This window comes from Schistocerca cancellata, chromosome 11 (assembly GCF_023864275.1).
Source record: "Schistocerca cancellata isolate TAMUIC-IGC-003103 chromosome 11, iqSchCanc2.1, whole genome shotgun sequence".
Lineage (NCBI taxonomy): Eukaryota > Metazoa > Arthropoda > Insecta > Orthoptera > Acrididae > Schistocerca > Schistocerca cancellata.
This window is the reverse complement of record NC_064636.1, coordinates 137,680,618-137,701,812: the sequence shown is the minus strand read 5'-3', so window position 1 is coordinate 137,701,812 and position 21,195 is coordinate 137,680,618. Positions and strand designations below refer to the sequence as shown.

General features: G+C 45.3%; 1 protein-coding gene across 1 annotated transcript in view; it reads left to right on the top strand.

The window, feature by feature from the left end:
* Window positions 1–21,195, top strand: part of LOC126108345 (serine/threonine-protein phosphatase 6 regulatory ankyrin repeat subunit A-like) — a 105,382-nt gene that overhangs the window by 24,635 nt on the left and 59,552 nt on the right. The window contains exons 3-4 of the mRNA XM_049913560.1: window positions 8,534–8,638; window positions 19,547–19,915. Of these exons, the coding sequence (XP_049769517.1) occupies window positions 8,534–8,638; window positions 19,547–19,915 (474 nt within the window). The remainder of the gene's footprint in view (window positions 1–8,533; window positions 8,639–19,546; window positions 19,916–21,195) is intronic.

Here is a 21,195-nt window from a genome sequence, read left to right as displayed (position 1 = left end):
CCTGGCAGATTAAAACTGTGTGCCGGACTGAGACTCGAAATCGGGACCTTTGCAGATTTCCCGAGTTTGAGTGTCGGTCTGGCACGCAGTTTTAATCTGCCAGGAAGTTTCGTATCAGCGCACACTCTGCTGTAGAGTGAAAGTCTCGTTCAACTCTTGTGTGTGTGTGTGTGTGTGTGTGTGTGTGTGTGTGTGTGTGTGTGTACAGGTATTACTTTATTATAATTTGAAGAATATGAAATAGTTTACTTTGCAGAACAGTGAATTTATTGTTGTCAGGTTGCTAAAGATATTTGGCTTCATTAATCTTTCCCACTGAGGCAGTCAATTTATTTGAAACAGTGTTTCATTCCACAGTTGTTAGTTGAATGTAAAATGCATGTTTCCATCTTATGCCATGTGTGAGATTATGTGATAATGAAGAACCAGACATGAGATAGTACAGTACAGTACTGATACTCCAGGAAAATTTACGCCCCAAAAACCGTACTGAAAATCTTAATGTCAGGTGGGACATACTTCATTGTAAATCTGCACAAACCAATGTGCACTTTAGGCCGAATTATGCATTTTTGTATGGTTTACGAAATTCCTATGCTCACGGAGTATCCTCTCGTGCCCTGTTTCTTTTATGCCGTAATCTAAGCTCTCTTTATGCTTTATACACACAAACATGCGGCCTTCCTACATCACTGCAGCTGTGCACGCACAGTAATGCCTGTTTTGTGGCGCTCTGGCTACTGCTAAGCCGAAGATATTTCTGACAGTCTCGGGGTACTACTGCGAATGGTGGTTTGAAAAGTGTTACTTTCAAAGTAAATTTGCTTCTACGCAAGATGAATTGTTACGTGTGAGAAAGTGGGTTGAATTTCTTAAATAACAGAGTGTTTGACTCTCATTTAAAAGTGAACACTTTCAGGACCAGCCACATAGAATAATTTCTAGCCCAGAAAACGAGACATTCTCGTCAATGTTTTAAATTTACTGGCACATTTGTATGAAGTACCTTAAGTGTAACACACGCAAAAAAGATCAATATTAGATGTGAAAGCTTAGCTTCCCTTGTACGTTATTAATCTCAGGGACCAATATTATATGTGAAAGGTTAGCTTTTTTTTTTTTGTTGCGACGCTATGCATATTAATGTAAACCATTAACTTTTCCTCTTTGTGTCCGTGTGCTATGTAAGTAATGTTGCTATTGGCTTACCACATCACATGTCCTATGCTCTGAATATCTGCTGCCATCTGCTGGTGAGATGACGTGACATGAGATAAGATTGGCTGACAAAAGGGAATCGCAATCTCGATTTCGAAGCTCCGGAAACTGAGGTGCTGTGTGTATTTGGTGCAATTTGAATTTACACTTTCGTAATACGAAAATATGCAGCGTACATATTGCTGACATCAAAGGTCTTTCCAAAACTTCTCTCCCTTGTTCCCTTTTTTTCCGCGAACTTCTGCGCCAGTGTACAAAATGTTAACCGTTCAAAGCATTGATAAGTTTTACACTTGGGAGGGAAAATCTATGGATAACTGTCACTTAGCACGGAAAAAGTGTATTTTCGCCCGGGTAAGAGTGCATTTTTTAAGCGGGGTATCTGGGAAAATCTGGGAATTTTTTCCTTGTCTGTTTATACACCCTGATTTCAGGAATTGCGACTGCCTCACTGCAAGTACATTCTACAATGTGGCGTTTTGCAGACATTTTATTTATTCTAGTACATTTTGGGACTCTGAAAGTAATTTATGTATTAGCTGTGTTGCTGTGAGACATGTGACTGACTCCACACTTGTCGTACATTTATGGTATTACTAAAAAGCCAAAAGTTTGTTTTATTGGTACTACTTTACATTTATGTAAGGGTTGTGCCATCTGCAATGGTTCACTTGGGTTGCAGTCATTAAAGATGTTCAGTGACACATCCTGCACGTGGCATGTACTGTTGTGTGATTGATGTACAACTACGTACAAACAGCATGTATCTCTCTGTGCGGCCCTTTGACAGCCATTAATTTTGTTTACTCTAGCCAATGGTCATCGGCATTTTGTCGCCGTTATGTGCACTGTAGTACTGTCAAAAGCTCAATGAAGCACATATGAATAAACCGTGTCTCTGTTTATATTACGGGTGACTGGACACCTGGATGTTTCCCAGGCCGCGTACAAACAGTGTACACAGCAGTACGTAAATACAGCGTTGGTTGTATTGTAGTACGTCAATCACATTGCAATTTCGAGCAGCGTGCAGGTCAATCTTGTATTGCAAAAAGTACAATAATGTCGTGTTCCACCCATTTCACGTGCCAAATTCGTGTACGAATTTCTCGGGATGTAACTGACATATTGTGATGCAGTCAGTCCCATTACTACGAGTATTATGATTTCTCATGTTACTGTGTATGTAATAATATGGTGTGTCCATTTTGAAAAAACTTAAGATCGTGCTGAAACCAGTATTTGCACACGGTTCAGAATGTCTCGCAGTTCTGGCTTCCGTGAGCCCCTGCCGTACATTCGTACCCGTGAAAGCTGTGAGTCGGTACCTGTTGGTGGTTCCAGAGATTTTGACGGTGAAAAGTTGTAGGTGGGACACCCGTTATCAGTAGAATTCTGCAAGTCATCAACATTTTGACAGTTCACTTGTATACTTCGACACACAAAAATGTTGTTAGAAATAATTTACAGAATCTGCAGTTTTCCAGGTAAAAGTTTTTAAGTCATTTTACGTTCTTTTCAACACGTGAAAACCCTCCCGAGGCCATTTTTGCCTCTGTAGTACCACTTCGCTTGTATTTGTATGTACGTGAAGTGCCTGTTATACAAAGGTAGCGCCTCATAGGGTTTTATTCATGGAAAAATGCTGGCTAAAAGTGATGTTTGGTGATTTCAGAACCTATGCAATGGCCCTAAAACCCTTGGCATGTTTTCATTACATGAGTTAAAACTATATTAATACTTTGCCTGCATATACAGGGTGTAAATTTTAAGTTGACAAAGCAGCATAACTCGAAACATAAGCTTCACATGAAATAATGTGTAAAATGCAAAGTTGATTATTTTTGAGGGGGATATCTGCTGGTGCTAAAATTAGCCCGCCACCCCAGCCCCCTGTGGGTGGGGCTTAAGCCAACTTTAAAATTTCAAATGGTAACCACCATTTTTTACTGCAGAACCAGATTCTACATAAAAAACTACGTACATTTTCTCTTAAACATGTGTTTTGATTCTTGGTAGTTGGCACTGTTATTCAAGAAAATCCATGTTCTCATGTTTGCATGGAAAATGGTTACGGATAAATAAAAAGTAGGATGTTTGGTTAGTTAGTTAGTTAGATAGTCAGATGATTTGTTTGATAATTAAAAGTTGTGTGGCCTCATGACCACGAAGCAAACAAAACTTACCAGAATCTGCAGAAAAAATTAATACAGTATTTAGGTCAACATTTCCTCTCTCAAACCCCACCCTATGGGGAGAGAGGGAGAGTTTTAGTTTCAGTGAATAAAAATTTATGAAGTAAATAAGTGTTTTTTATTTATCCGTAACCATTTTCCACGCAAAAATGAGAATATGGGATTTCTTGATTTACTGCAACAACTAATAAGAATCAAAACAAATGTTCAAGAAAAATGTACATAGTTATTATGTAGAATCTGAAGCTTATTTTTAGAGTTATTCTGGTTTGCCAGCTAAAAAGTTACACCCTGTATATGCCAAACATGAACATGATATCGAAAAAAAAATCAGATTTATGCAAGAATGTAGTCTTAAGAAGACATGGCAAAGACGATTTCATGACTAAAAATGACCGTCCGCACTTGGCCTACCTAAAAATCGTCTTTGTCCTTGGCTTTCACAGGAACCGCCCATGAACAATTAGTGCTTTTATAAGCCGTCTAAGGTGCTGCGTTGGCCACACCTTACGTGAAAGAACCAGCTGATTTGAACAGTTTACCTGGGCTGTAGGAAGTGTGAGGTGTTCAAGCTTTGACCGTGTACTGAAGGATAGCTACAGTATGGCATCTCTCGCGACAGGTGTACAGATGGTCTTCAGGCTAAGGGCAATCCGAAACACTAGACGCCTTGTTTCTGCCACCAGCAGAACGCAGTTTGTGACCCCCCCATGAAAAACTGCATTTGTGGGCGCAGCGTAACGGTACCTTGCAGTGTGGTCAACGGGCCAACTGAAACACAGTGTCCTACTCGCTCAGAAGTGTGATACGTCAGTGAGTGTAAAGACCAGCTGGCGTTCCGTACGCTCTTGCCGCTGAATGCTTCTGCCGCAGTGCAGACAGTACCGGGTGATCAAAAAGTCAGTATACATTTGAAAACTTAATAAACAACGGAATAATGTAGATAGAGATGTAAAAATTGACACACGTGCTTGGAATGACACGGGATTTTATTAGAACCAAAAGAAAGAGAAAAAAAACACACACCCCATATTCCTAGAGGCGTGAAAGATCTCTTGTGCGCGTCGTTTGGTGATGATCGTGTGCTCAGCCGCCACTTTCGTCGTGCTTGGCCTGCCAGGTCCCCAGACCTCAGTCCGTGCGATTATTGGCTTTGGGGTTACCTGAAGTCGCAAGTGTATCGTGATCGACCGACATCTCTAGGGATGCTGAAAGACGACATCCAACGCCAATGCCTCACCCTAACTCCGGACATGCTTTACAGTGCTGTTCACAACATTATTCCTCGACTACAGCTATTGTTGAGGAATTATGGTGGACATATTGAGCATTTCCTTTATAGAACATCATGTTTGCTTTGTCTTACTTTGTTATGCTAATTATTGCTATTCTGATCAGATGAAACGCCATCTGTCGGACATTTTTTGAACGTTTGTATTTTTTTGGTTCTGATAAAACCCCATGTCATTCCAAGCATGTGTGTCAATTTGTACCTCTCTGTCTACATTATTCCGTGATTTATTCAGTTCTCAAATTTATACTGGCATTTTGATCACCCGGTACTTTGTGTACGAGGGCAGTTCAATAAGTAATGCAACACATTTTTTTCTCGGCCAATTTTGGTTGAAAAAACCGGAAATTTCTTGTGGAATACTTTCAAACATTCCCGCTTCGTCTCGTATAGTTTCATTGACTTCCGACAGGTGGCAGCGCTGTACAGAGCTGTTAAAATGGCGTCTGTAACGGATGTGCTTTGCAAACAACGGGCAGTGATCGAGTTTCTTTTGGCGGAAAACCAGGGCATCTCATATATTCATAGACGCTTGCAGAATGTCTACGGTGATCTGGCAGTGGACAAAAGCACGGTGAGTCGTTGGGCAAAGCGTGTGTCAGCATCGCCGCAAGGTCAAGCAAGACTGTCTGATCTCCCGCGTGCGGGCCGGCCGTGCACAGCTGTGACTCCTGCAATGGCGGAGCGTGCGAACACACTCGTTCGAGATGATCGACGGATCATCATCAAACAACTCAGTGCTCAACTTGACATCTCTGTTGGTAGTGCTGTCACAATTGTTCACCGGTTGGGATATTCAAAGGTTTGTTCCCGCTGGGTCCCTCGTTGTCTAACCGAACACCATAAAGAGCAAAGGAGAACCATCTGTGCGGAATTGCTTGCTCGTCATGTGGCTGAGGGTGACAATTTCTTGTCAAAGATTGTTACAGGCGATGAAACATGGGTTCATCACTTCGAACCTGAAACAAAACGGCAATCAATGGAGTGGCGCTACACCCACTCCCCTACCAAGAAAAAGTTTAAAGCTATTCCCTCAGCCGGTAAAGTCACGGTTACAGTCTTCTGGGACGCTGAAGGGGTTGTTCTGTTCGATGTCCTTCCCCACGGTGAAACAATCAACTCTGAAGTGTATTGTGCTACTCTTCAGAAATTGAAGAAACGACTTCAGCGTGTTCGTAGGCACAAAAATCTGAACGAACTTCTCCTTCTTCATGACAACGCAAGACCTCACACAAGTCTTCGCACCCGAGAGGAGCTCACAAAACTTCAGTGGATTGTTCTTCCTCATGCACCCTACAGCCCCGATCTCGCACCGTCGGATTTCCATATGTTTGACCCAATGAAGGACGCAATCCGTGGGAGGCACTACGCGGATGATGAAGAAGTTATTGATGCAGTACGACGTTGGCTCCGACATCGACCAGTGGAATGGTACCGTGCAGGCATACAGGCCCTCATTTCAAGGTGGCGTAAGGCCGTAGCATTGAATGGAGATTACGTTGAAAAATAGTGTTGTGTAGCTAAAAGATTGGGGAATAACCTGGTGTTTTTCAATGCTGAATAAAACAACCCCTGTTTCAGAAAAAAATGTGTTGCATTACTTATTGAACTGCCCTCGTAATTTGCTTTAATTTCCTTGGCACTTGTATCAATTATGCCAGCAGTTTCTGTAGCCAACGTATTTTATTACCCCCAAGCAGCAACAAATCTTGTTACTCTGATATTCAGTACATGTAAATATAGTTCTGATTGCCGTTCAGCAATTAGCTTCCTAAACTCCTCACAGCCAAAAGTCACAGCCAGCTGATGTTACAACTAGTTCCTTGATTATTTTAGGTAACATTTTTGGAAATCAGCGATATTTCAATTAAGAAAATTTGTAAAAAACAGTGTCGATCACTCACTCGTATATTAAAGGTATGACCATTTTCCAACTCTAGAAGTAGACCATTTCCACATAATGCTGTGTAGAGGTATGTACTAAAAATTCTCATTTGCACAGGGAAGTCGGCGAACATGGAGCAGAGTGTGCGTTCAAACCACGTGTAGTTAACCACGGGGCTGGCAGGGAGGTCGCTGGCAACAGCTGTGCTCGCCTCAGCTGAGGAACTACAGCCGCGCGTCAGGCAGCGTGCAAGAGGGCGCGTCACGCCAGTGTTAAGTCAGTGGCAAGCGATTCACGTTTACAGACCTGAAACTCTGTTTTTAAAAATGAACAAAAGTTTAACCCAAAACAGGGCTTTCTACACCCTACGCATATCGTGTATCTGAAAAACAGTTTTGTAAAACAAATAGTAAGCAAACGTGATAGGTGGAACTGTAACCCAGACTCCATTTTTAGGCTATCGTTAGGAATGCGAAGACGCCTTTCCCGTAGCAACTAACTTATCTCTCATATTCGTAATAGCCCAGCGGCCTGGAGACTCAGGGGGCCACCGGCGATGAAGTTCATGCCCCCTCCCAACCCAGCACCTCAGGCCTCAAACTTTGACCCATCGTGTCTGTGCGGTTACGTGAAACGTGGCGCTCGTACCCCTCCTGTGCCTGACACTCTTCAAAGTCTGCGACACCGCGCTGTTGAAGCTGCGAATTCTGCAACGAGACACCAGCTGCTTTGTGTGTGGCAGGAAATGAGCCAGTGGTTTGGCACTTTTCGTGTAACACATGGTGCTCACACTGAATGCACAAAAATTACTGTTTAAACCATCACGTTGGCTTGTTATTGTTTTATAAACTTTTTAACATACACGATATCCGTAGGGTATAGAAATACCTGTTTTTTGTGTTTACGGTGTAATTTTTGTGCATTTGTAAAAATGGACATTCAGATTTTGATATACGACACGTAAAGCGCCTCCGGGTGGCTGGCACTGGTGTGACGCGCCCTGTTTCACCGTGTCTGACGCGAGCGTCCTCCCTGCCAGCCCCGTGGTTAACGATACATGGTTTCAATGCACACTCTACTTAATGTTAGCTGACTTCCCTGTGCAAATGAGAATTTTTAGTGTTTACCTCTACACAGCGTTATGTGAAAATTATCAAACACCACAGGCAGAAACCATTCGTATCTTCAATAAATAAACGTGCACTTGAGGCCGTTGTTTACTAATTTTACTTACACCGTGCAATCGTTATTGCTCGAGCCGTCACAGAAATCCATTTCCTTAGATTCTATTTAAAGTGAATACAATCATAAATTCGAACTATTAATTCTGATACAGTCGCAGCCTCTTACCATATGACAGGCAGTAACATATCTACGTTGTCATTATGTACATCAATTCGGCTTTGTAGTTGGATCGTGTTTAGCATGGGCCTACCTGAGTCGAGTGTGTCGTTAACTCGTGTGTGTCGACCCTATTTAGTGGACAACATTTCGATGTTACAATATTTTCAATGACTGTAAAAGTTTCCACTGGCCTAGCTCCATTGTGTCATGTCTTGCAGTCTTTCTGCACTGCTGCCTTCTCTGAGGTACCTTCCCTGCAAAGTTATTAATCTGGTTTCTTAATGTTTATTTCCTGTGCCTGTTAGTCAAGTCCCTGATAAATGAGCTAGTGGTTTATTTGCAATGTCCTGTTCAACAACCCTCCTATCCATCCAGCTGTGCTGAGCCCTTACATTCATCTTCAGTTTGGTACACTCAGCTGCTGTTACGGAGGAACTTGGTAGAACCGACCTGTAAACTGATGGAACGATGAGTCGTCGAACTCGGGAGACCCACCAGCGTGACAGGCAGTGTGTGTCGCGTAAGCGGCCCCCCACCCCCAGCACTGTGCACACGCCCGCCCACACAGCGCCTCTTGTTTGCAGCGCCTCTTGTTTTCAGCTCGCCCGCCAGCCCCGGCCCCAGCGCCGCCACTCAGCCTCCCAGAGGCGCGGCTGCCCGCCACACTCCGCCGCCTCCTGACGACGCGGCCGTCTCTCGCCTGCGGTGAGTGCTGCCGCTGCACACGCGCGACTTGCTCACCCACAGTAATGCTCAGCGCCTTGCCACATCAACCGAGTGTCACACTAAAAAGATCTAATTTGAATTTTTCTGAAATTTTCGATAAAGCTGGGCTTACAGCTATCAGGAAAAATTATTTCTACATTTAATTGGTGTGTTCAATGTAACTGCTGCTCTAGATGTTCCTTGCGAATATTAGAAATTAGTTCTGAAGGAAGTGGGTATAAAGCCAGCCTGCCGGTGCACTGTCATTCGACGAAACCTGCGTGTCACGGCAATGAATGTAGAACTGTTCGGAAGTACTCACGAGGAACCTCTTTGAGTGGAAGATAACAAATTCAGTCTTTTGTTCATTTGAAAGTGTTAACGTTTCTAACAGGGAAAATATCAGCTGCTAATGACTTACCATCTCGATGAGGAGGGCGACAGAAAATGAGTGCCTGCAAGGTATCGAGACCCCACCTCCTTTGGGACACATGTAACACACTTAACAAAATAGACGTCGTTCACATTTCAGAAATGTTCAGGACAGATCATGTACGTGCAGTTTGTGCGATAGTACGTTTTATAGGCACGGAAGAAACAAATATTTTCCAGTGATAAAAATCACAACATCAGACACCTATCAGGAGGTACAGTTCGCTCTGAGACAGTATGGTGTTTATACGCAGACCAGGAATGTAGTGGAATAAAGTTATTTTAACCAGCTATCGATCAAAAGTGGTGCTCGTACCGTACGTCCTCTTACGCCCCTTTCCCTGTTCTTGCTCGGTTTGGCGTAACTACTCCCTACTGCCCTTGCAAGATCACGCACACGACAAAGAATCGTAGGGGAAGCAGCACCCCCAACTTGTGCCAGCACAATAACTAACTTTGCAGCCACTCTACCATCCAGATTAACAGTCGGCACAGTTGTATATGGCTGCATTAAGGCATTGATATTAGTTCATCTTGACAGAACTTTCGCGGTACCTCTAGCCCCTGTTACGTGCATTTTCTCTTGAGGTCCCGAATGGCCAAAGTTAAAAAAAAGTTCCGTACTGAATGATGCGACAAGTTTATCTCATCTACAAATGTTCAAGTGGCTCCTGCAGTTTGCTGTGCATTATCGACTTCACGCCTTATTTGAAATTTCGTTACCTGTTTTTTGTCATTTCTGTAGCACTTTGCGGAGCTATGCCCATCCACTGCTTCCCCACAAATGACTGTAACCTATGTCACTCGCAGTTTGGTGTGCATAACGTAGTAGGTCACTATCGTGCAACCCTGTAAACTGTGTCGGGCATCCTCGAAATGCACAAACACCACTTTTTGTAACGAGTGTGTCTCGTCCTCCCTCGAGGACGGAAGACACGGTCATATTGCTGTGCTTCTTGGCCACAGAGAGTCCTCCACTTCATTTCAGTGGAGGCGGGATTTGTGGATCCCTGTCTGACAAGAACGATGAATTACGTGGCTCGACAACTGTTTCAGTATTACTTCCACTCGTTAAGCACGTATCGCCATCATTGCGTTCCTCATGTACATTGTCTGCACTGTCAAACACATGAGACTGTACATTCTGCTGACTCACCCTCTAGAAACACCAATATTTCATCTGCCATTCCTTTCTCACTCCACAGAATTCCTCGGTTTACTTTCTGATGAAATGTCAACTTCGATAACTGTTGTAGAGATAATGCAATATCCGCTTTGTTTATCATTGTCATTACTCTGCCATGTATCAACAGCACTATCAGTGTAGCACTGTTGTGAATTGCTTGTCAACTGATCAGTTAAACTATGGTCCACAGCCAAATGCTGTGCTCACCATTGGTTACTTCCAGTGTCGACCACTGTTGCCATTAACAGGCCGTATTGTGGGGAACCAAATGTCGTAAACGTCATTGGCCTTTTGTGACCTTGCACGCAAGTGGTTCCTTGTCCGTAGGGGGGAGGGGGGGGGGTTGAAGAGAAAGTAGAGTTAGAAGTACGACTGCCAACTAACTGCAGGAATGTGAATACGGCTTGTTTAGTCTGTCTGAGTGTTCTTTGAATTTCCTTTAATTGGCATTTATTAACACTTTCGTTTGTAGCAACCATTGAAAACTTTAATACAAAGGTGTATATGAGAAGCTCTGGAAATGGTGTATAAAGGTCAGAGTGAAAACAACAGCCATAATGAAAGTTGAATTCAGGTGTGAAGGGACGCTCAGCTGTGGTTCTCGTTCACAATAAGCGGGAAATGAGGTCAGTTCTGTTGCGGGTGTGGCAGGCTGGAGGCGTGTTAAACCACGCCCTGCAGCTGGTGGGATTCGGCACGTCTCTTCAGTGCTGGTTTTTCTTTCACCGTGGAGCAGTTTCTCCTCAATACCTTTATAATACTCAGTTTGCTTATTGCATATCAGCGACCGATGGTAGCCAACATGGACAGTTTGCTTTATGAAAACAAAAATTTATATCTGACACTGAATTGAAAGGTTTACGAGATGGCTTCATTGAGACTGCCTTGACTTTGCTTAATGTCCTAGAATAGTACTTGCTCAGGCCTCAGACTAGCAACAGTGCGACTATTCAGCATGAAACTGATCGGAGCAGAATGCAGCAAGATGCTACACAGAGAGGTGTGTCCTAAGTTTCAAGTGGGAAAGTGAGTGGGACACATACGTTGTACCTTACACGGGACAGGATATGTATGAACTGATTTTAGAAAACACATTACTCCTCCCTATACAGAGATTCAAGGGCTTCATTGCTCAATTACCGTGGTGGCCAGCCGCACACTTGTGGGATGTGTGGATCTATCTGTGATGGATCGCAGGGCTTCCTATTGTTACAATCCAGTTTCGTTATTCTGTCCCCTGAAACTGACTGTGCTAGTCTCTGTGTTCCACCGCCCAGAACCCTATCAGACTCACTTATTGATTTGGGTCTTTTCGTAGTTCAGTGTATTGAAACGTCTGTTCACTTTCGTACGTTGGCGCGTGAACGGTGAGGCTAAAATTATGAGAGTAATTGGGGGCTCCATCGGAAACTGTGTCATCCCAGTGGCAGGACGTGGTCAGGGTTTAACGCGGCGTGAGCGGCCACTTGCATTTTGTAGGCTGGTGGGTGCAGCTGTCAGTGCGGCGACGTCAGGCCGTGTCCTGCCTGCCCCTCACTGATGCTGCAGGCAAGTTTCAGTGACAAAGCGTTCAGGTTTGGAGTCAGGAATATTTGGTGCATCAGTGAAATAAGGCAGCAAATCCAGTGAGCAACTTCAAACACTGTATTCCCCATTAACTGACACCACAGTTCTGAAGCAATGTGGTACACTGCTGCTGGCCGCTATTGTTTGACGTTCCAGTAAGTCTCTGGAGTTAGCTCCCTGCCCCAGTGAGAGAAAGTGATGGTGCAACCGACGCCGACACCTTCACGGATCGGACTGCTCCCTGGACAGCATATATGCCGAGAGCCGATTTCTGTCGTTATTGTGGCTACAGTATCCCTACATCTCAAGAAAAATGATGTAGAGGTCCTTTGCACACAAACACATGTCCGAAGGAAGAGGCACAGTGACAACAACAGCTGTTAAGAAGATACAATCAACAACACAGGCAAGGAATTATAGTCTTCATCCTCCAGCATCTGGCAGTCAGAGTATCCTCCCCTGCATGGTGATTGATGTGTTGTTGTGTTCATTGTTCCACGTAGTCAGCGCGTACACAACTTTACCACTAGAGCGCGCCCCGCTAAGCACAACAGCGCAGTCCGTCTCCGCACTACGAGATGGCGCTGTCTTAGAGACGGACTAAATTCTGCTTCCGCCGATCCGGGTATTAATGTGTAACGGAGCCAATGAGATTGCTGCTAACACAGAACCTTTTCTCCTTGTGGATCACACTCGCGCAGCAATACCTGAACGCGCAAGGTATTGTAACGAGTGTACAGACCTCCGATTAGTCAGTCTGCATCAGTCTGTAGTCAAGTTTCAGTCTGTGCCTAATAAGATTTATCATATTCCTGTACATAGCCACGAAGATAAATGAAAAGAGGACTTTGTCAGGTATCAGAGATATGTGAGAATAAGATTAACGTACCAAGACCAAAGGAACTTAAGATTGTCAGTTGTAAACAGCATCCAGAATCAAGTTACGTACTGCCTATGAATTTTATTATTTTAATAAATGTGTGTGAAAATTAATCAAGTTCTGTTTAAAGTTGGTCACCATCAATCTCCTACTCTAAGCGTGCAACTGGCATTTCTATCGTCCGACCTAACGGCAGAAGATAAACGCGCCACGATAAGTGCACGAGACTTATTGCTGACACTCTGCTACTTCGTTAGAGCGACAAGTCAAATAATCTGACGGTGTGTGTACCAAAGGTCTTACAGTACGCACACCACATGTGTGTACAAGAGTACAGACTGTGATGGAGTAACAACGACATTTGGGAGTTCGGGCCTGGCCGTGAGTCGTGCACGGATAGCCGAAGTGGTTAAGGCGAGCGCTCGCGCAAAGAGAGGAATCCGGGGCCGAGTCCTTGTCCGGCACAAATCTTCATTGCCTTCCGTCCCTCACACAGCTGACGGCTGTCCGCATTCGCGTCTGTGAGTACATTTCAAGCTCTTCACGACGGCTGCGGCCACTGCAGTGCCTTCTTCCTCGGACGTGCACGCGTGTCAGAAGGAATGTTGCGTCGCTATTCTTAAAAGCACAGGCGCGGCAATATCGTCAGTGACAACACACTGGAGTGACAAACGTCGTGGGATACCTCCTGGTAACGTGGCGGGCATCCCTTTGCTCGACATAGCGTAGCAGCTGGACGTGGCGTGGGCCCAGCAAGTCGTCAGAGGTCGCCTGCACAGATACTGACCCGTGCTGCCCCTACAGCGCTCCATAACTGCGAAAGTGTAGCCGGTGCAGGATTTTGTGCACTAACAGATCTCTCAGTTATGTCCATAAATAGTCGATGAGGTTCATATCGGGCGAGTTGGGCGGCTAAATCATTCGCTCGAGTTGTCCAGATTGTTCTTCAAACCAGTCGCAAATACTTGTCGCCCGGTGACAGGGCGCACTGCCATCCACAAACATTCCGTCGTCGTTCGGGAACTCGAGGTCCTCGGGTCGCTCCAGGTGCCCCCAGAGTGGCCGACCTCAACTCATTCCCAGTCAGTGTTGGGTTCAGCTCGACCACAGGGCCCAGTCCATTCCGTACAGACGCAGCCCTCGCCACTGCCGGGCCACCACCGGCCTGCACAGTGCCTCGTCGACATCTCGCCTCCGGGGCTTCGCGGGGTCCGCCTCGCAGCCGAACCCCACTGCCAGCCCTCACCACCTGAACTCCACAGTTCTCCAGGCGCCTAGTCTCCAGCCACGGACCCCAGTGAGGCGATGCAGGCGATGCCCCACTGTTCGCAAAGGCACTCGCGTCAGATATCTGCTGCCGTAACGCATTAGCGCCAAATTTCGCAGCACAGCCCCAACACATACGTTTGCCGTAATGTCCCACGTAGATTTCTGCTGTTATTTCACGCAGTGTTGCTTGTTTGTCAGCACTGACGACTCTTTGCAAACGCCGCTGCACGCGGTCATAAAGTGAAGGCAGTCGGCCACTGCGTTCTCTGTGCTGACAGACAATACCTGAAATTTGGTATTTTTGTCGTACTCACATCACTGTGGATGTCATAATATTGGAATCCGTAACAATTTCCAGAATGGAATGTCCCATGCCTCCAACTTAAGGATGGTGATGAAGTGTAGATACATCAATATCTTCTCCAAAAAATATTGATGTATATCGGCCATCATTTTCTGTCGGTATATCGATACGTCGATATCAAAACGGCAATATCGACTGTGATACTTTTATTTTATATTATTTATATATATTACATTTCTTCACAATTTTCGATAAATATTTGAAGCTGTCTTTTTTTTCAAATTGTAGTGGGACATGATTCTTACCATCAAGTGTGTAATAATCTTACTACTTTCTGAGCTTTCATCACGTCCAATCTTGCCCTTTGAGTGTGTGAATCAAGTATTTGTGGAAGAGAACAAAAATACCGATTGGACCGTGGCGTGGGAGGGAACGGGGGGGGGGGGTTGAATGGAATGACAAGATTTACGATGTGAACAAACAAAACACCAATTCCCTTATAAAATAATTTTCAACGCAACTAGTGTGCTATTTTTGCACAGCGAAATTCTTGAAAAACAGTTGCTGAAAATGAAGAACAAAAATCTAAATGACAAGCCGTGGGCGCAGACGTCTGAGGGGAGATGCTGACGTGATCGGCGGGCAGCGCTGCCAGCGGAAACTGCAGGCTTTAACTTGGCCGCAGAATTTCGACGCTGCAGCTGGTAGGTGCCTGTCCATTGCAGAAATGGAAAAGCAGGGAAGCGGGCATGAAGTGTTTCGGACAAACCCGCTGTGTGACGAAACACCACGGTGGACCCATCAGGCGCCTTTCATTGTGCCACCTGCGTGCAGCAAAGTGTTTATCGGTATGCCTGAACGTCCAACGTTTTACTTTAAACTCTCGCTGTAAAGGGGATAGGCAGGCTGCTAGCTCAGGGTGTATACGACCTGGGACAACCGGGAGATCCGGGAAAAACCCGGGAATTATTTAGAATTGCGGCAACTTTTCACCGTTTTAGTTTTGAGGTAAATTTTTGTGACTTTGATTGGTGATAACCAATATTCTAACAAAGAATAATACTGTACCCTGCCACTGCAGAATAATACTGCAGCAACAAAACATGAGCGACAGAAAAGAAACGAAAATAAAACTTTGGTTGCGAAGGAAATGCGCCACATACAACAACAAAACACAGTGCCTCATACAAGCGTCTGCCAACAGCAAAGTATGTCAAAGGCTTTAGGAAGACTATGCAGTGATCGATAACAACAAATTGCCTCCGATGAGCGTGACGTGCCGACTGTTTGAATTGGATTCGTCTGAACAGTTGCGGGCTGCCTCTCGCGCATGCGCAGTTGAGTGGCGTGGCGTGTGAGCAGTCCCTGCTCCCTGTTGTGGTTACAGAAGTGTGGCTGGGAGCCGCCATCTGACGTCGCCGCCCTTGGGAAATGCGGTGGATCCGGGGCTGGTGCACAGGGCAGCCCGAGCTGTGGTGGGCGGGTGGGTCGCCTCCACGTGGCCTGTGTATACGTCCAGCGGTTTTACTGTTTCCTCCTCGTTTATTGCTCTCACGTTAAATTAAAACAAAACGGATTTTTGTGACTGGGAGCTGTCAAATGAATTAAAATACGTTCGCATAATTACGGAGGGCTAAAATATGTTGTCAGTTTCAGATTTTATTTCCACCTTTGACAGTCAACCATTAATCGCCTTGCAGAACAATGAAGCTATTTTTCGCTAAAGAGAAGTGGCTTTTATTAATCTTTCCCGCTGAGGCAGTCAGTTTATTTGAAACAAAGTGTTTAATTTCACACTATTGCCTAGTTTCAACTGTTCGCAGCGCATCGAGTGCACTTATGGTATTATACCATGATAAAGAACCAAACATGATGTAATGCAGTACCGGTGCTGCAAGAAAATTTGCATCAGAATCTTGACTTAGGAGAGTGCACTTTAAGCCGAATTGTGCATTTTAGTGTGGTGCACGAAATCCGGATGCTCTTGAAGTAATCCTCTGATGTCTTGTTTCTTCCTGCGTCATCGTAGCTGCGCAAGCGCGGTGACTCCTTCCATCTGGCGCTCTCTGTCAACTGCTGAAGCGAACCTCATATTTCTAACAGGTCGCAGGAAAATACTGCGAAAGGTGGGTTGAAAAGCGTTACATTCAACCAAATTACCTTTTACGCAAGATGAACTGTGTGCTACAATGTACGATGGATTTATTAAATCACAAAGCGTTTGACTCTCATTTAAAAGTCAACACTTTGATGGAGGAACGTTTGGAAGAATTTAGAGCCCAGAAGATGAGACATTTAGGTCGTTATTAAAAGTTTTATTATCACTTTAGTGTGATGTGTCTGAAAGTGGAACAAGGGCACAGATCATCAACATTATATGTGCAGTCTCAGCTTCTCTTGCAGCTTATTAATGTTTGAGACCAATGTAATATGCGAACAATGTGTATATTAATTTAAACCATCAGCTTTTCTTATTTGTGTCTTGGCGCTACTTACGAGTGATGTTGCAATTGGCTGACTACATCACGTGACATGAGCTATAACTGGCTTACAAGAGCTCTTCGCAACCTTGATTTCAATGCATCGGAAAGTGACGTGCGGTGTTTGGTGGAATCCGAATTTATACCTTCATAATAGGAACATATGGACGACATCAAAAGTCTTGCAACACGTTTTTTTCCCCGCTGAGTTTCGTTTTCTAAACGGCCGGGAAATTCTACATCAGTATAACAATCAGAGAATTGATGAGTTTTACAGTGGCGAGGAAGAGTATAGTGTCGCTTAACACGAAAAAAGTGTATTTTGATCCGGAAGAAAGTGTATTTTTAAGTGGGGAATCCGGGGAAAATGCGGGAAGTTTTTTTCGTTGTGCACGTATACACGCTGTATAGCTTGTTGATGTACAGAACATGTAATAATAAATCGATACTTTTACAGCTCCAAAAGCAGCAGTATATTTACAATGCGCAGCCGATATTTTTATAGGCAGGAGTGTCCCGATATTTTGTCCGCCGATGCAGAGTTTTTTCAAGATGTCGAGAGTCGGTATCGACATTTTAGTAGATATCGATGTATTGGATGCTCCACGTTATTAAAAATACCCTGGTCTAGCGCCGACTGCCGTTCCGCAGCCGAAGTGTGTCAACTGCGGCCGTGCGGCCATCGGAGAAGGCGGCGGCAGCCCTTGCAGGCGAGTCAAACGAGTACAGGGGGCAGCCCGGCCGACGCTCGGCCCTCCCTGCAGCTCGCGTGCGCCACGCCGCAGCCGCCTGCGTGTGCAGACACGGCTGTCGCACGTCTAACATTCGACCTGGTCTCTGCCTGAAGGCACGCGGTTGCTTCCTGACGGAGAAACACCTGGTCTCAGGTCGAAATTAGAAACTACTTGCAATTGTACGTAGACGGAATACACTTTATTCAAATACTTTGAGCACATACTGAAATGTGTTGGACAGTCGCTGGCAGGCGGTAGGGGGCGTCGCTTGCGGGGGCCGCCTGCAGACGGCGCAGCCTGCCCTGGCCGCCCTCTGCCCTGGACGCGGTACAGTGTGTCCGTCAAGTCGTGCGCCCTCTCCGCTCCACAGTGCTGTCCCGGCGACCCAGTCTGGCCACACAGCCTGGCGGCGCTCACTCCCAGCTCAGCGACTGCCCCGTCCAGAAAAACACGGCATTGCGGAGTAAATTGCACCAACACGGGAACAGGAATCTAATGTCAGCGTTCCCGTATCTCTTAGAAGTATAAAAGCGGATGGATGCCTGTTCGTGTGAATGCGTGTTCGTGTACAACTTCGTCCACAATTGGCGCATACATTCCGTCCAACGCGGTTTTTAAACAAAACACAGTGCAGCTGTACTGGAGAATTTAAGCCTTTCCTTCGATGGGGTGCTCTGAAACGCGATAACTCTTGCGACACGAGTAGTGCTCAAAAGTAACGGGGAATTCGCCATTTTGCGTTTTTTATAACAGATTCGGAAGACTTTTTTGTCGTTGTGTAGGTAAACATGTCTGAAAAGTATGTCTCCACCAGGTAAATGGGATATTTTGTCTGATGTCACGTCTTGCAAAGGTTATTGGTGTGTTAGTAGAAGTGGCGATTATTTCTTTCATGTAAAAGCGGACTATCGCATTTGAATTAAATTTGGCTATGAGAACGGAGTGAAAGTCATCAAGATTTTAGAGACATTAGATTTTGCTTTTGTCGAATCTACTATCAGTACGGGAAGTGTTTACGACTGACGTAAATATTTCTTCGATTTCAACAGTTTGGTGCACCACGAATTCCTGTCACAAGGTGAAACGGTCAGCAAGCAGTAAAAGCTACAAACTCAACGCCAGCGGCATGACGCAATCCGGAAAAAAAACTCCAGATTTGTGGCGGAACAGTTGATGATTTCTGCACTGCGATAACGCATCTGCTTAGAATTCGTTGCGTGCTCGTGACTGTTGGCTACAAACCATACTGTGGTGACGCCCTTGGCTGCACGATCACCCGATGTGAAATTTTGTTCCTAAAAATTACGACGAACCGTAAAGGGCTGTCTTTTTCATACACAGATGAGATTTGAAATGCACCGCTGAGAGAACTACAGGGTATCACAACGAAACTTGCAGAACTGTTTGAAACAGCGGAACAAACACTGGAAGGATTCTATTCACATGTAATAAAGAATGTTTGGATGAAGACAACATTGATATAGAGTAATACATAAACCCAGCAATGGATCCAATATTCACCTCGCTTTCACTAATATTGTCCGTGTTGCGACCTACGTTTTGTTAACAGACGAGGAAGTTGTATTTCTGTACTTAGAGATGCCATTAGTTACCTATGTTTTCTTCCCGAGTGTCGGAAGGGATTGCTCCACACACAAGTAACCGTTAGAGGTGTGTTTCTCTGAAGCTCAAAGATCGGCTACCAACAGGATGCTGAGGTCACAGGAGGTGTCTCCTCGGAGTGAATTAGGAGAAAAAGTTGAAACAGCTGGTAATGAGATGCAGTGCACCAATTTTTAACGGGAAGCGGCTGCAGATTTCGATAGTGGGATACTGGTATGTGTCTGTGATACGCTGGTTGATCTGTATCACAGAGGGAAGATTTCTAGATTTGTAACTCGTGGCTGGGCAGAAGTGTATTGAGGGCTGCTCGCAGTTTTGCGTCTGTGACGGTTTCTTTCATTCTGTGTGTGTGTGTGTGTGTGTGTGTGTGTGTGTGTGTGTGTGTGTGTGTCTGTCTGTGTAATAGAGTGAGAGAGTGTCGATGTTTTGTGCAGGAGCCTCTCTCAACAGGAGAGAGGGAGGAGGCTGATAGAGGCGGCCAAGCAGGGTGCGGTGGAACAGCTGCGCGAGTTGCTGGCGGCGGGGGCGGACGTGGGGGCGAGGGAGGAGGGTTGGTGGGGGGGCAGCTGGACCGCCCTGCACTGGGCAGCAGAGAGGGGTCACGTGGCGGCGGCCAGCTGCCTCGTTGGCGCCGGCGCGGAGGTCGACGCCCTCTGCCCTGGACGCGGTACAGTGTGTCCGTCAAGTCGTGCGCCCTCTCCGCTCCACAGTGCTGTCCCGGCGACCCAGTCTGGCCACACAGCCTGGCGGCGCTCACTCCCAGCTCAGCGACTGCCCCGTCCAGAAAAACACGGCATTGCGGAGTAAATTGCACCAACACGGGAACAGGAATCTAATGTCAGCGTTCCCGTATCTCTTAGAAGTATAAAAGCGGATGGATGCCTGTTCGTGTGAATGCGTGTTCGTGTACAACTTCGTCCACAATTGGCGCATACATTCCGTCCAACGCGGTTTTTAAACAAAACACAGTGCAGCTGTACTGGAGAATTTAAGCCTTTCCTTCGATGGGGTGCTCTGAAACGCGATAACTCTTGCGACACGAGTAGTGCTCAAAAGTAACGGGGAATTCGCCATTTTGCGTTTTTTATAACAGATTCGGAAGACTTTTTTGTCGTTGTGTAGGTAAAAATGTCTGAAAAGTATGTCTCCACCAGGTAAATGGGATATTTTGTCTGATGTCACGTCTTGCAAAGGTTATTGGTGTGTTAGTAGAAGTGGCGATTATTTCTTTCATGTAAAAGCGGACTATCGCATTTGAATTAAATTTGGCTATGAGAACGGAGTGAAAGTCATCAAGATTTTAGAGACATTAGATTTTGCTTTTGTCGAATCTACTATCAGTACGGGAAGTGTTTACGACTGACGTAAATATTTCTTCGATTTCAACAGTTTGGTGCACCACGAATTCCTGTCACAAGGTGAAACGGTCAGCAAGCAGTAAAAGCTACAAACTCAACGCCAGCGGCATGACGCAATCCGGAAAAAAAACTCCAGATTTGTGGCGGAACAGTTGATGATTTCTGCACTGCGATAACGCATCTGCTTAGAATTCGTTGCGTGCTCGTGACTGTTGGCTACAAACCATACTGTGGTGACGCCCTTGGCTGCACGATCACCCGATGTGAAATTTTGTTCCTAAAAATTACGACGAACCGTAAAGGGCTGTCTTTTTCATACACAGATGAGATTTGAAATGCACCGCTGAGAGAACTACAGGGTATCACAACGAAACTTGCAGAACTGTTTGAAACAGCGGAACAAACACTGGAAGAATTCTATTCACATGTAATAAAGAATGTTTGGATGAAGACAACATTGATATAGAGTAATACATAAACCCAGCAATGGATCCAATATTCACCTCGCTTTCACTAATATTGTCCGTGTTGCGACCTACGTTTTGTTAACAGACGAGGAAGTTGTATTTCTGTACTTAGAGATGCCATTAGTTACCTATGTTTTCTTCCCGAGTGTCGGAAGGGATTGCTCCACACACAAGTAACCGTTAGAGGTGTGTTTCTCTGAAGCTCAAAGATCGGCTACCAACAGGATGCTGAGGTCACAGGAGGTGTCTCCTCGGAGT